Source organism: Lepus europaeus, chromosome 17 (genome assembly GCF_033115175.1).
Source record: "Lepus europaeus isolate LE1 chromosome 17, mLepTim1.pri, whole genome shotgun sequence".
Taxonomy (NCBI): Eukaryota; Metazoa; Chordata; class Mammalia; order Lagomorpha; family Leporidae; genus Lepus; species Lepus europaeus.
The window spans coordinates 50,025,226-50,038,982 of record NC_084843.1 but is presented as its reverse complement, the minus strand read 5'-3'; the positions used below and the strand labels follow the sequence as shown (position 1 = coordinate 50,038,982).

The following is a 13,757-nucleotide window of genomic DNA, read 5'->3' as shown; positions in this document are numbered from 1 at the left end:
AAAGAAGGGGGAATTGCCCTTCTAGAATGACCGGGTGAGAAGAGAAACGGAGGCATGGTTGGTGTAGAAAGGCAGCGAGGTTTGCCTTTGCTGTCGAAGGACTCTGTTCTGTTGTCACAGTGCAAAGCATGAGCAAGTCTTCATTCCTACATTATTTAACAAGCAAGCTGTTGTGCACTGTAGGTAAACAAATGCGTTGGTGGAAAAACCAGCAGGAAACAGGTGGAGTTTGTTAAAATCCCAAGGACTTCCCTTAACCCACTTGGTAACTTTTTAAGCGTTTTTGTGGCTGCTTTTTTTTTTTTTTAAGATTTATTTATTTCTTTATTTGAAAATTATAGTTACAGAGAGAGAAGGAGAGGCAGAGAGGTGTCTTCCATCCACTGGTTTACTCCCCAGTTGGCCGCAATGGCCGTAGCTGCGCCAATCCAAAGCCAGGAGCCAGGAGCTTCTTCTGGGTCTCCCACACAGGTGCAGGGGCCCAAGGACTTGGACCATCTTCCACTGCTTTCCCAGGCCATGGCAGAGAGCTGGATCAGAAGTGGAGCAGCTGGGACTCGAACCAGAGCCCATATAGGAAGCCAGCACTGCAGGTGGCGGCTTTACCCACTGTGCCACAGCACCGACCCCTGGGGCTACTCTCTTTTTTTGAGATGGAGATAGAGGAACAGAGAGTTCCCATCCACGGGTTCACTCACCAAGCACCTGCAACAGTCTGGACTGGGCCTGGCCAAAGCAGGGAGCCAGGAACTCAACTTGGGTCTCTTCTGTGGGTGACAGGACCCCACTAACTTGAGCTGTCACCACTGCCCTCCAGGGAGTGCATCAGCAGGAGCTGGAGTCAGGAGTTTGAGCTAGGTATGAAACCCAGGTACTGCAGTGTGGGACGTGGGCGTCTTAACTACTGGGCTACCCACCCACCCTGCTGCTCCTGTTGGGAAGTTAGCTAATGCATTGTCTGCAAGCCTAAGCGTCAGACTACCTCATTGCTGCCCTATGAATGGGCTAAAAATACAGTTTCCCTTTTGCTTGCCGGAGGAAATGGCCTCAAGGTTTGTCTTCTACCCACAATCCCCTCCTCTTCCTCTTCACCCTCTGCACTTGGTGGAAAAGGTGGTTATTAAGGTAAGCAACAGTCTAAACTGAGCACACGTCCGATCGGCCGAGAAACCCAGCAGTTGGAGAATTGGCCTTTCTTGTTCGTGCAAGGAGAGTCCCTGTTGTGGATCGGGTTATCTGGCCTCAGCGGAGCCAGAGCTCAGTGTGGGAAGTGAGGCTACCCAGCCCAGGCCCCCACTTGCCCCCAGGACTTCACAACGACTTGCCCCCAGGACTGCATAGCCCGTGTCTGCAGCCTGGGGCCCCACATGGCTGTGAGGAGTCCTGTTGTCTTGATGGCAAAACATGTTGCTGAAAAACATCAGCATTGTCAGTGTATCAGCCGATGGTTTCTGTTTCTGTTATAGAACAGATTGCCAGGGCTAAGAAAGCTTTGGGTCAATTCACTGTGTATAATTCCACAAAAACAGGGGAGATTTTCTAGAATGAAAGCCTGTATTTTTGTAATGAGGGAAAGAAATGTGAAAACGGTAATAGGTTACCCTATTTTCAGTACCTGTGTGTGTATTTTCTCGTTTAAACAGAATAAACATCATATTTGTCAGAAGCTTGTGTCATAAAGCTGACAGCTGTATTCTAAACATCACTGATTTGTCTATGACAAATCTTCTGAGAAGCCTTTGAGAACGTCGGCTAGCGTGCCAACCCGCTTCTTAACCACTTTGCGAACCACCTTACGACCCAGAGCAGAGCAGGTCTTAACTTCCCAGAGTCCTCCACCCTAGATTTGAACAGGACACTCTGGGGGCAGTTTCTTCTGAATGTCCTGACAGTCCGGAAGCTGCCTCGGGCTTCCAGGTAAATACTTTCTCCCCCAAGCTGGTGCTCGCCCACTCCAGAAGACGCGCTTTCCCTGTGATCAGCCAGCAGTCTCCAGCAGAGTACAGCTGCCTGCTAGGAGTGGTGAGAGTGCGCTTAGGAGAAAGACGCTTGCCAGGGCCATTGCTGTGGCAGAGCAGATGAAGCCACTGCCTACAGCGCGGGCGTCTCAGGGGCACTGGTTCGAGTTCTGCTGCTCCACTTCCCATCCAGCTCCCTCCTAATGCATCTGGGAGAAGCAGCGGAAGTTGGTTCAAGTGCTTGGGCCGTTGCACCCACCTGGGAGACAACGGATGGAGCTCCTGGCTTTGGCTGTAGCCTGGCCTGTTGCAGCCATCTGGGGGAAGTGAACCAATGGATGAACAATCTCTGTCTCTCTCTCTCCCTCCCTGGTTGTAACTCTGAATTTCAAAATCAATAAACCTTTTTAAAAACAAAAACAGGTAGTCTGCCACTTGAGATGGTCTTAGCCACCTAGGAGAGGTAGAAAGCAAGGAAAAGCCACCCATGCCCAGTGCCTCTGGTGGGCTGCTCTGGAGTCATTCGGGAGAATTAACGGCGAAGGCTAGCTGAGGTGCTTGTCAGAGTAGGGAACCTGGTCTTGTTCAAGTCACGTAGTCCTGCGTAGACAAGGCTGTGTCAAAGTTCCTCAGGTGAACTTGGCTGGATGCCAGGGCTGAGATGCTGTCTGGGAGAAATAAAGGTGGGTGCATGACCTAAAGCAGAAGTTTGCACTGGCCAGCGCTCCGTGCCGGGGACACACACAGTGAAGGTGGTATTCCCGGTGGCCACACGTCGGCATTCTCGGGGCGCCTGTGGCTTCCCAGTGCAGGAAGACGTGGGGCTCAGCTCGGTGCAGCCGAGCCTGACCTGCCTCGCTTCTGTTACCCTCTGTTGGGGGACAGTTTGCAAATAAGCGAGCCTTGTGTTGTGAACAGTTGCCGTTCAATTCCTGGGAACATGTCTCTTTAAGCTTTGAGTTAGCAACATGAATCTCAGAAGGCTTGCTTGGTTTCCAGTTTCAAATAACAATTTAAGTGTACTCGTGAAAAGGTGGATGTGTTTAGAAGTCTTGGGACCTTGGAGGTGATTTCTGCATGGCTGGTGTGTGATGGAGGAGTCCTGTTCCTCTTTTATATGGCCCAGCTCTGTCACCAGGCCTCCATGCTGAGCTGAAACCACCTGGATTCCCTGCCCTGCCCCTCTGTGGGTGAGCTTTGCCCAGCAGTGGAGCCGTGTGACTCCCAGCGACTACGTCTCTCTCCGCACCCGAGAGCTCTCTTACGAACTGCTGTCATGCCGCCAGTGTTGATTGTTTCTTCCTCTTCCCACTTAGGTATTTTAACGAGATGTCTGCCCAAGGATTAAGACCTCGCACTGTGTCCAGCCCAATCCCTTACACTCCTTCTCCGAGCTCAAGCAGGCCCATATCACCCGGTGAGTGCGTCGCTCGGGCTCCCCCAGAGCCCGGGTTCTGGCCCATTTACTCAGCGGCTCTGTGATGTTCCTTTCTAGCATATAAAAATCGTGTAAACAGAGAGGTAATGGCCATGTGTTTCTCAAAAACCGACCACTCTCAAGACTGAGAGCCTTATCTTGAAAAGGGTGAGCATAAATGCTGTGGTGCAGCTGCTGTCTCTCTGTAGTGTTTCCTTCCCCACCTAAAAGGAATCCAGCTGCAAGGCCCTTTTTTGAAAGAACACCGTCTTTGACTATGATTTGAAGAGGTCGTGGATGGACAGAGTCCTGGGGTGGGTTTCCATGTTGCCTCAGAGCTCACCCTTTAAGGTTTTTTTTTGTTTGTTTTGTTTTTGTTTTTGCTGTGTTCCGCATCGGTTACCACATTGTTTATCTTCCGACTAATGGATGCAAGCGTCATTTTTCCCGTGGTAAAGTTGAGGAAGCGGCAAATCAGAGGTTTGCTAACTACTGGCCACACAGCCAGGACGTGCCCAGGCAGGGCGTGTCTGTTTCCCAAGCCCATGCTCTGTCCAGCGGAGCTGCCTCCGAATATTTCCAGGGATTCGGGAGTGGCACTGGGCCCCAGCGGGCAGGCCGTGGAAGAAGGAGTGGACTGGGGTCAGGCAGTCCGCTTCTGGCTTTGCTCTCGGACGCCTTTCCCTCAAAGGCACGCTTGTCTTCAGCTGATCCCAAGAGCTCCCTCCCTGGGTCTCTGGCTCGGCACCAGCACTGCGTGAGGCTCGGGCCAGGAGGGCAAGTTAAACGATCCATCCAGGGAGAGGGAGGAAGCCGACGGGCGTTTGGCAAGTGGAGCAGGGGAGGGAAGAGGAGGTAGCAAGCCAGAGGATCGCATCTTGTGACCAAAGTGATGAGACTGAGTTTTTGGTGCCTGCTGGTAAACAGGTTTTAAGCAGTTGGGGAACAAAGCATGTGGGGGTGGAGAGGGCAATGCAGGAGGCCTTTCAGAGTAGATGGGAGTGAGGCGGCCTGGGGGTGGCGTTTTATTTTGTGAAAGTAATTCAGATGAGGGCAGCCTTGAGGGTGAGAAGGGGAGATGGTGCTGCGATGCAGACTGCCCTTTGCGGCTGGGTTTTGTGGGTTTAGGATGCAGCCCAGCATCGTACTGTTGAGACCTGTAATTCTTCCTCTGTCTGTCTATCGCCCTGTCAGAGAAAATCAGAGGTAGAATCCCAGACACAGAGTGGCAGCTGTTGTACACTTCAGGGCCAGCAGGCGAGGGCCAGAGGGGCCTGATGACAAACCACAGGGACTTTCTGTTAGGGCTCAGTGGCACAGTCGGGGTCGTCACCCCCTTGTTCCCACTGCAAGGATGTTCCTAAACTGGCTCCTCCCGTGGGCCCCAAGTCTCCACCCACAGCATCTCTTCCTAGCTGCCTCTCAATTTTCTCAAAATAGCACTTGAGTTTCATTACCTTGATAAAGGGCTTTTTTTTGCCTTTGGATTTATTGATGTCAGAGGAAGGCCTGTGTCAGGAAGAAGCAAGAGGGAGGGTTATTTTGTACTTGATGTGTGATGCTGATTCATGTTAAGTGTAATTTAATATCCTGCTTGACTTATTTAAACCCAAAGAACGCCTTAGAGCATGGAATCTCCAATAGGTTAAAAAGAACGTTATAGTCATAAAAAGCAAAACAAAATGTGAGCTTTTAGTTGGGAATATTATTTCTCTTATAAATATTCTGCAGGAATATCTTGTTCCCTTTCTATAATTTTTACTTTCACTGCCCCTGGCACTTAATGAGACCTATTTCAAGTTTGGATAGATATGCTATTTGGTTTTTCCTTAAACTATGTAGTAAGTAACACCTAGTTTGGTTTCCCTTTCAGCTAGCCTAAATATGTTTATCCTGAGTTCTATAATAATACCAAAGTAGAGCTTTCTCTCCTATTTGGCAACAGAACTACTGTGTGCTAATCTAGTACATTGCAGGGCTGTACATAGATCAGCGAGACCTAGATACTCCAATTTTTCTTTTTTACTTTGGTTTTTATTGGAAGAGTTTGTGATTCTCAGTATTAAGAATGTCTCACCACTTCCTTAGTGGAAATATGCTGTTTGTGTTGTTTTCATTCCATTCCAAACATGGTAGCTCTTCTTCCGCTCTTCCCAGTTTGGGTTAACATTGGAAATCTTGGACTTTGACTAACTTGTTGGAATATTTTGTGCCCTATTTCATAATTTGTTTAAAGGATACATATTCTAGAACTTAGGATAGCGCCTCTTCTTGATTGCATGTGTGAATTATGTATGGAAGAGTGTTACTCTTCAATAGTTACCTATCAAGTTGTCCATTATTTTATGCAGCCTGGAAAGAGAACATTCTCACCTAACATGTCTTGTTGTATCTCAGTCGGGGAAGGGCAGTTGCAAGGTCTGAAAATAAGTCTATGTCCCAGTACCAGTGAGCCTGCCAGACACTCAGATCTTGGTTTCTAGTTCCATTCTCCAGTGAAAAGAATTAGGGTAACTTGGAGAGAAGAATGTCTCTAGGCCTGAGGCCTGAAATGTATATAATGAGCTTGAGACATCCTGCAGGGCAAGAAAGCAAGGGAGTGCTCCAAAGGCAAAGCCATGGACGTTTGTCAGATGGATGCACAAGCTCCCCAAACACCAACACTGGACAATGTGAGGGATACAAGGAGTCGTACTAGAATGTAATCCAAACATAAATACCCTAAGTCTGTATTGAGACGAATAAATGACTAAATAAATGAAAAAGGAAGAGTAGATATGTCTGTCATAGAATATTCCAATATGATGTACGTAGATTCTCTGTCCTCAAGGAAGTAGAAATAATTTTCTACTCCTAAGCATGTGCTGTAGGCTGTAATGTTTAGAGTTGAGTATCAGAGGAAAACCTTGCAAAAGGGGAGGCCAGAAAAGTAGAAAAAGAGTCTAGGATGTCACTGAGGTTCAGATGGAGTGTTTCAGCGAGATGGGAGTGGTCAGCTGTGCCCGCCGCAGGGCCCATTGGGGCGAGGAGTGTGAATCGGCGATTACGACAGGCAGAGCGGAACTGACTGCTGCCCTGAGCTGGAGCAGTCTTGATGCAGTGGAAGGGACCAAAGCCAGATCAAGAGGATTCAAAGAAGAAATTATGGCCGGCGCCGCAGCTCACTAGGCTAATCCTCCACCTTGCAGCGCCAGCACACCGGGTTCTAGTCCCGGTCGGGGCACCGATCCTGTCCTGGTTGCCCCTCTTCCAGGCCAGCTCTCTGCTGTGGCCAGGGAGTGCAGTGGAGGATGGCCCAAGTGCTTGGGCCCTGCACCCCATGGGAGACCAGGAGAAGCACCTGGCTCCTGCCATCGGATCAGCGCGGTGCTCTGGCCGCAGTGCGCTACCGCGGCGGCCATTGGAGGGTGAACCAACGGCAAAAAAAAAGGAAGACCTTTCTCTCTGTCTCTCTCACTGTCCACTCTGCCTGTCCCAAAAAAAAAAAAAAAAAGAAAGAAATTAAAAATAAATAAATTAAAAAAAGGAATATAAAAAAAAGAAGAAAGTATACCTGAATAATTCGGATTTTTACAATGAGAATGTTTTCATGTCCTACATGTGTATGTAAAATAGTTTTAAAAGAGGAAAACGATGACCGCTTCAGTTTGTTTCTGCAACTTTTTTTTCTTTAACAAAGAAATATTTAATAAGTTTTGGGGTCATCAGAAGTTTGTAAAGAGGCAGAATTAAAATTATCCAGAATCCTTTGAACCAAAGATGATGATATTTTACTGTTTTATTATGTGTCCCTCCCTCTTCCTCACCCCTTGCCATAAAAACTTTTATGTTTTGCTTAGTTGCTTATTTTCATCATGCACTGGTTCTAATTGTCTTTTGAACTTGACAGTGTAGTAGTGAAAATAATTTTTTGTTGTTGTTTTAGTCAATGCATTTCCATATCAGAGCAAGAGAAGCTTATTTCAGCAACAGCTTCATAAAGTCACAGTACAGGGGTATGCTTTATAACAATGTTTTTGTCAATGGTGTTGGTTCCCTAAGGTGATTGTGGAGCTAAAAAATTGTTATCACCTAGAGATGTACAGCTGTTGTAACTTTGTATCCAAGTTCATTACTCTTGTTTGTGGTGAGGAGCCTTTTTTTTCCAAGGGCCATTTGGATATTTATAACATCATTTGTAGGCCATACAAATTAGCAACTTAAAAACTAGCCTGCTTTATTGATTGAATTTCGAGTCCCACCTTTGGTTGCCTTGGCAGGGCCAGACCAAGTGATTGCATAGGCCTTGTGGGGGCCATGGGCCACACTTCACCACCCCTGGTAAGCAGACCCGTCACACTCCCAGTCATATACACGTTTAGCATGTGCAGCTATGTGTAGTGTGTCCTACTTGACAATAAATGACTAATGAGTAGATACTGTATTTTTTATTATTTTATAGTGGACTCTTGCCACATATTTTCTAAAAGCTTCCTGTGAAACCATGTTGCTCTCTGATGCCCACAGCAGTCTTGCAGGTCTCATGTTTATCACATCTCTTGGTTACATCAAGAGGCCACTGCGAGGGCCAGCATGGTGGCGTAGCAGGTTAAGTTGCTGCTTGCCATGCCAATGTCCCATAGAAGAGCACTGGTTGGAGTCCCAGCTTCTCCACTTGCAATACAGCTTCCTGCTAATGCTCCTGGGAATGCAGCAGCTGATGGCCCAAATACTTGGGTCCCTGCCACCCATGTGGGAGGCTCAGATGGAGTTCCAGGCTCCTGGCTTTGGCCTGGCATTGAGGCCATTTGGAGAGTGAGCCAATGAATAGAAGATCCCTTTCTCTCACTCTTGGTGTGTGTGTGTTTCTCTCTCTCTCTCTAATTCAGCCTTTGACATAAATAAATCTTTAAAAGTTATAGCGAACTGAACCCAGGTGTTCCCATACCCACCCCCACACACAGACCACACTAAGTGACCTATACCATCTAGGTTTTTGTAAGTGCAGTCTGATGTTCACACAGTGTTGAAATTACCCAGTGATGTGTGTGTTAGAACAAGTCCCTGTCATTAAGCAGCACAGGACTTACTCTGTTTGGTAAGCTCGTGTTTTTAGGTTTCAGCCTACCATTTTTTTAATTCATATCCTTTATTATATTCCTAAACCAGAGAGGATGAGATACCTGATTATTAGAACTTAAGGGCAAACAAAAATGTAAGATTTCAAGAGCTATAATTAACACCAGGGCCAGCCTGGGGGAAGCAAGAAACTTTAACACAAGACCGAGAGTAATGACAGTGCCTCCATTCAGTGGAGCGCTATTCGGCAATTAGAAAGGAGTTAATTGGGACTGGGGTTGAGGTGCACTGGGCTAAGCAGCTGCTTGCTATGCCCTCATCCATATTAGAGTGCCGGCTCCAATCCTGACTCTTCTGCTTCTAGCCCAGCTTCTACACCCCCCTCCCTTTTTTAAGGTTTACTTGAAAGGCAGAGTTAAAGAGAAGACAGAGAGAGAGAGAGAGAGAGAGAGATCTTCCATCTGCTGGCTTTCTCTCCAGATGGCTGCAACAGCCAGGGCTGGGCCATCTTAGTCCCCCTCATGGGTAGCAGGAGCCCAAGGACTTGGCCATCCTAATGATCCAGTTTCCTTCTAATGCATCCTGGAAGACAGCAGGTGATGTCTCAAGAACTTGGGCCCCTGCCACCTTGATAGAGTTTTGGGCTCCTAGTTTCAGACTGGCCTAGCCCTGGCTGTTGCAGAACCAGCAGATGGAAGATCGCTTGCTCTTGCTTGCTCGCTTGCTCTCTCTCTCTTTCTCTCTCTCTCCCCTCACCCCCACAGGTTCTGCCTTTCAAGTAGATAAAAATCAACAGATACTTTAAACAGAGAAAATTAATGCAACAACTTAGGTGATTACAGGGATCATCATGCTTTAAAGAGCTCATCGCAACTGATTAGGTGTGATTCCATTTCTGCAGTGTTCTCTAAGCAACAAAACTGCAGTGATGTGAACAGCTCAATCATTGACTCATTGCCAGGGGATAAGATTGGAGGGGACCGATTAAGCTGTACACATACAGACACCCACAGAGTACACTTGAGAACTGATAGAATCCAAATAAGGTCTAGACCACAGTCACTAATGTTACAGCAGTGTTAGTTCCTTGATTTTTTTTTTTTTTAAGTTTTTTTTGTTTTGTTATTTGAGAGGCAGAGAGAGCTCCTGTCTGCTGGTTCACTCCCCAGATGCCAAGAGCAGCAGCGACAGGGCCAGGTGTCAGAAACTCAATCTGGGTCTTCCATGTAGTTGGAAGAAACTCGGTTGAGCCATCATCCCTGCCCTCCGAGGGTCTGCCATTAGCAGAAAAGAGGAATCAGGAGCCAGAACTGAGTGTCAAACCCAGGTACTCTGATATGGAGCATGGGTGCCTTAACCACGAGGCTAAATGCCCACCCCAGTTTCCTGGTGTTGGACAGTGCGCTGTTGTGTAGTATATCATTGGAGGGAACTGGCTGAAGTATGCAGGGGAAGATTGTAGTATTCTTGCCACTTCTTGTTTCAAAAATAAAAAGTTACAGTAATAAGTTCAGAAATAACCCAAGGTGAAATAGTTTGCAAAGAAGTGCCAAGACGAGGGAGCTGGCGGCTTCGGAGTGTTTGAGATGGGCCCGAGAGGGACCAATGAGCTAGAGCTGATTGAGCCTGGGCTTTGTGCCAGGCTGTCTTGAAGCACTCTGTGCCATGAACTCATGTCACTCTCAGAGCAGCCTTGGGAGGTGGCTACAGTCATCCCAGTTGACTGTCCAAGAATCCGAAGCGCAGGGGGATGAAGTAACTTGTCCACGAGGGCCTGGTGCCAAGAGCGGAGCTGCGATGCAAGCTAATCTGGCTGTCTGGCTCCAGAGTCTGGGCTCTTTGCCTCTCCGGAAGTTGAGAGAGGCAGTGGGACCCTGGAGGGAGGCCGGAGCAGGTGAAGAGAAGGCATTCCCAGACACAGGGCAAGTTTGGAGAGAGATGGGAGTCTGGCTTAAGAGCAGAAGGCGCACCATGCTTCTGGTGGCCCGGGGCCCAGCTCCCCTGCGGTTCTCATCTGTTTGGGTTGGGGTAAAGTCTGCAGGGCTTGAGTGTCTGTTCTAGAAAACCGCTGACTGCTGGCATCAGAAGACAGTTTGAAGCTAAATGTGGATGTTCTTTATGACGCAGGGGGTTTTGTTTTAAGATAGCCAAAGGGTGGGCATCTGGCCAAGTGGTTAAGTCACTACTTGGGACACCCACGTCGCGTATTCAAGCCCTGGCTCCAGCCTGGCTTCCTGCTAATGTACACCTTGAGAGGCAGCAGATAAGCGCTCAAGTATTTGGATCCATGCCACCCACGTTGGAGACCTGTATGAAACACCTAGCTCCTGACTTTGGCCTGGCCAGCCCTGCATGTTGCAGGCATTTGGGGAGTCAATCAGTGGATGGAAGATCTTGAGCACTTCTGCACCTGCTCGCTCGCTCTTTCCCTCCTTCCCTTTTCCATTCCCTCCCCCTCCTTCCCTGCCTCCCTCCCTCTCTGCATTCAAAATGAAATGAAAATACATTTATTTAAAAAGATATATAAGGAATAGTGAGCTTTGAAGATGCTTGGTTATTGGCATCATATAGTCATAATGATCCTGATAGGACAGCTAGAGGGACAACTAAAGGAAGGCTTGCTTGGTGGCCACATGTCACAGTCAAGGAAGCAAAAAGTAGCCACAAGCAGCCTTAGCAGCTTCCTGTTCTCATGTAAGCCAGAAAAGCAGTAAGCAGAGCTCATCACGTGGCTGCTGGTGGTCAGTCTCGGGTGCAAAGCGATCCCGTCCACGCTGCCTCAAGTTACTCCTTTGCGTTTTCACTCGCTTCCATCCTACCCTGTGCTGGCTATCCTGGTGCGTGCTGGGAACTCGTATGGTGAGTTAGCCGGTGCCCAGACCCGTGGGGGGGTCAGCCCCTGACTCCAGAGCCCAGGCTCTTGGGATGTACTTTTGAAATGTTTTCAAGATCACCGTTGGACCCCAGCTCTGATCTATCTAAAAACTCTGGAGTCTGGGCACGAGTACTGGGTTGTTTGTTTTACTTTGGAGATGATTCTGGGCCCTGGATGAAGACTCTAGGACTTTGTCGTAGGCTAGGGCTTCTTCTCAAGTATCAATTTGTTTCAGGGAGCGGTAGCATATATTTCCACAGGGGTTATGTTTCCTATATCAGTTACCCTCCCATTACAGTGTTCTCCTTGGTTTTGTTGGCTGTTAAGGCCACTACACATGCTTGCGTGCACACGCACACACACACACACATCCTGCCTTATTGTCAACATATCTTTTCAGACTCCTAGTTTCTTGCATCTGAGTTTTACCCAATTGTTCTGTTTTTTCCCATTTTATTCTTATTTCTTCTCATGTCTTTTGTTGCTTTCTTACATCTTAGCTGAACTCCCAACAGAACTTTATTATTACTGTGATAAGAACACTTAACATGAAATCCACCCCCTTAACAATTTTGTTGTCATTGTTGACAGGCAGAGAGAGAGAGAGTTGTTATCCACTGGTTCACTCCCCAAAGCCTGTAACACCTGGGCCTGGACCAGGCCAAAGCTAGAAGCTAGTAATTCAGTCCTTGTTTCCCATGTGGGTAGCAGGGACCCAAGCATTGGAGCCATCACCTGCTGCCTCCCAGTGTGTGCTTAGCAGGAAGCTGGAGTTGGTGGTGCAGACGGGATTAGAACCCAGGCACTCGAGTAAGTACAGGATGCAGGTGTCCACCTGGCGGCTTAACCACGAGGCTGAATGTCTGTTCTCCCTCCCCTGCCACAAATACATTTTTAAAAGATTTTTTATTCATTTGTTTATTTTTTGCAAAGCAGAGTTAGGAGGAGAGGCAGAGAGAGGTCTTCCATCCACTGGTTCACTCCCCAAACATCTGCAAAGGCCATAAGTTTCATATATATTTTAGATATTAGCCCTTCATCAAATAAGTAGTTTACGTATGTTTCCTCTCTTTCTTTAGGTTGCTTTTTCACTCATGCTTATTTCCTTTTTTAAAAAATTCAAATGTATTTTCACCTTATTTGAAAGACAGAGACAGAGAAAGGCAGAGATCTTCCATCTGTTGGTTCACTCCCCAAATGTTGACAATAGCCTGAGCTGGTCCAGACCAAAGCTGGCAGCTAGTAACTCGATCCCAGTCTCCCACATGGTTAGCAGGGACCCAAGGACTGGAGCCATGACCTGCTGCCTCCCAGCCGCACATGAGCAGGAAGCTGGAATTGGGAGTGGAGTCTAGCCAGTGTGCCCAGTGGCTGCACTTGATTGTTCCCTTTGCTATTAATATAGTCCCACTTGTCTATTTTGCTTTTGGTGACTGTGCCTGTGGTGTTACAACTAAGAAACCATTGCCAAGACCAAGTTCAGTGAGCCTTTCTCCTATTTTTATAGGAGTATTACAGTTCCTGGTCTTAAATTTGGGTCTTTAATAATTCATTCTCACTTGCTATCTGCATATAGTGTAAGGTAGGAGTCCATGTATGTTCCATCCTGTTCCCATTGTGTCCTCTTGATGCCCTTGTTGATGATGAGTTGACCGTATATGTATGGGTTTCTTTCTGGACTCTATTCTGTTCCAAGTCTTGACTTTCCTACCCTTTCTCTACCCAGTGCACCGTGCAGGAAGCCAACCACACTTGTCATCTCTTTTGATGTTTCTAGGTGGATGAGAACTTGAGCCTTGTGAGACCCCCAGAGTGGCCGAAGGCCCCAGAACATGGAGTTAGAAACGAGGCTGAATTTGCTGCTGTTGTTTTTCAGGCCTGTCATACGCAAGTCACACAGTTGGCTTCACTCCGCCGACGTCACTGACGAGAGCCGGAATGTCTTACTACAACTCCCCGGGTCTTCACGTGCAGCACATGGGAACAGCCCATGGTATCACAGTAAGTGGCACGGGGGAGGTGAGTCACACTCTGCTCCTGAGGCTAGTCTGCTGAGAGCAGAATTGATGTCTTTAGACAGTCCCCTTTCTGTCCCACTCCGTCAATTCTCTTAAAAACTGTAGACTTCCCAGCACTTTGATACCAAAGTCTTGTGTTGAAACTAAAATCCTTCCCAGGAAGCCAAACTTCAACTTCGCTTCCTGTGAAAAACTGCCCTGTCTGAAATGTGATTTGAACTTTGGCCAATGCCTCGAGTGACTGCAAGCCAGCTCCTTGCCATAAAGAATTATTGTTGGTTGCCGTGATGTCTAAGAACATTTATTGTCTGCACCTCCCCAGCTCACTGACCCTGAATATTCTTCCTAAAGTTAGCCTTCTTTCTTCTCTCCCAGAATTAGAAGAAACCTTAAGTAGTTCTGGTTCAAAACTCCTCTCTGGGATGTAGGCT

At 47.6% G+C, this 13,757-nt stretch overlaps 1 protein-coding gene across 2 annotated transcripts in view; it reads left to right on the top strand.

The window, feature by feature from the left end:
• CCDC6 (coiled-coil domain containing 6) overlaps positions 1-13,757 on the top strand; it is a 140,104-nt gene that overhangs the window by 92,602 nt on the left and 33,745 nt on the right. The window contains exons 7-8 of one of the 2 annotated variants that reach the window (XM_062213873.1): positions 3,275-3,375; positions 13,185-13,327. In XM_062213873.1, coding sequence (XP_062069857.1) covers positions 3,275-3,375; positions 13,185-13,327 — 244 coding nt within the window. The remainder of the gene's footprint in view (positions 1-3,274; positions 3,376-13,184; positions 13,328-13,757) is intronic. The other variant, XM_062213872.1, reaches the window with a different exon arrangement.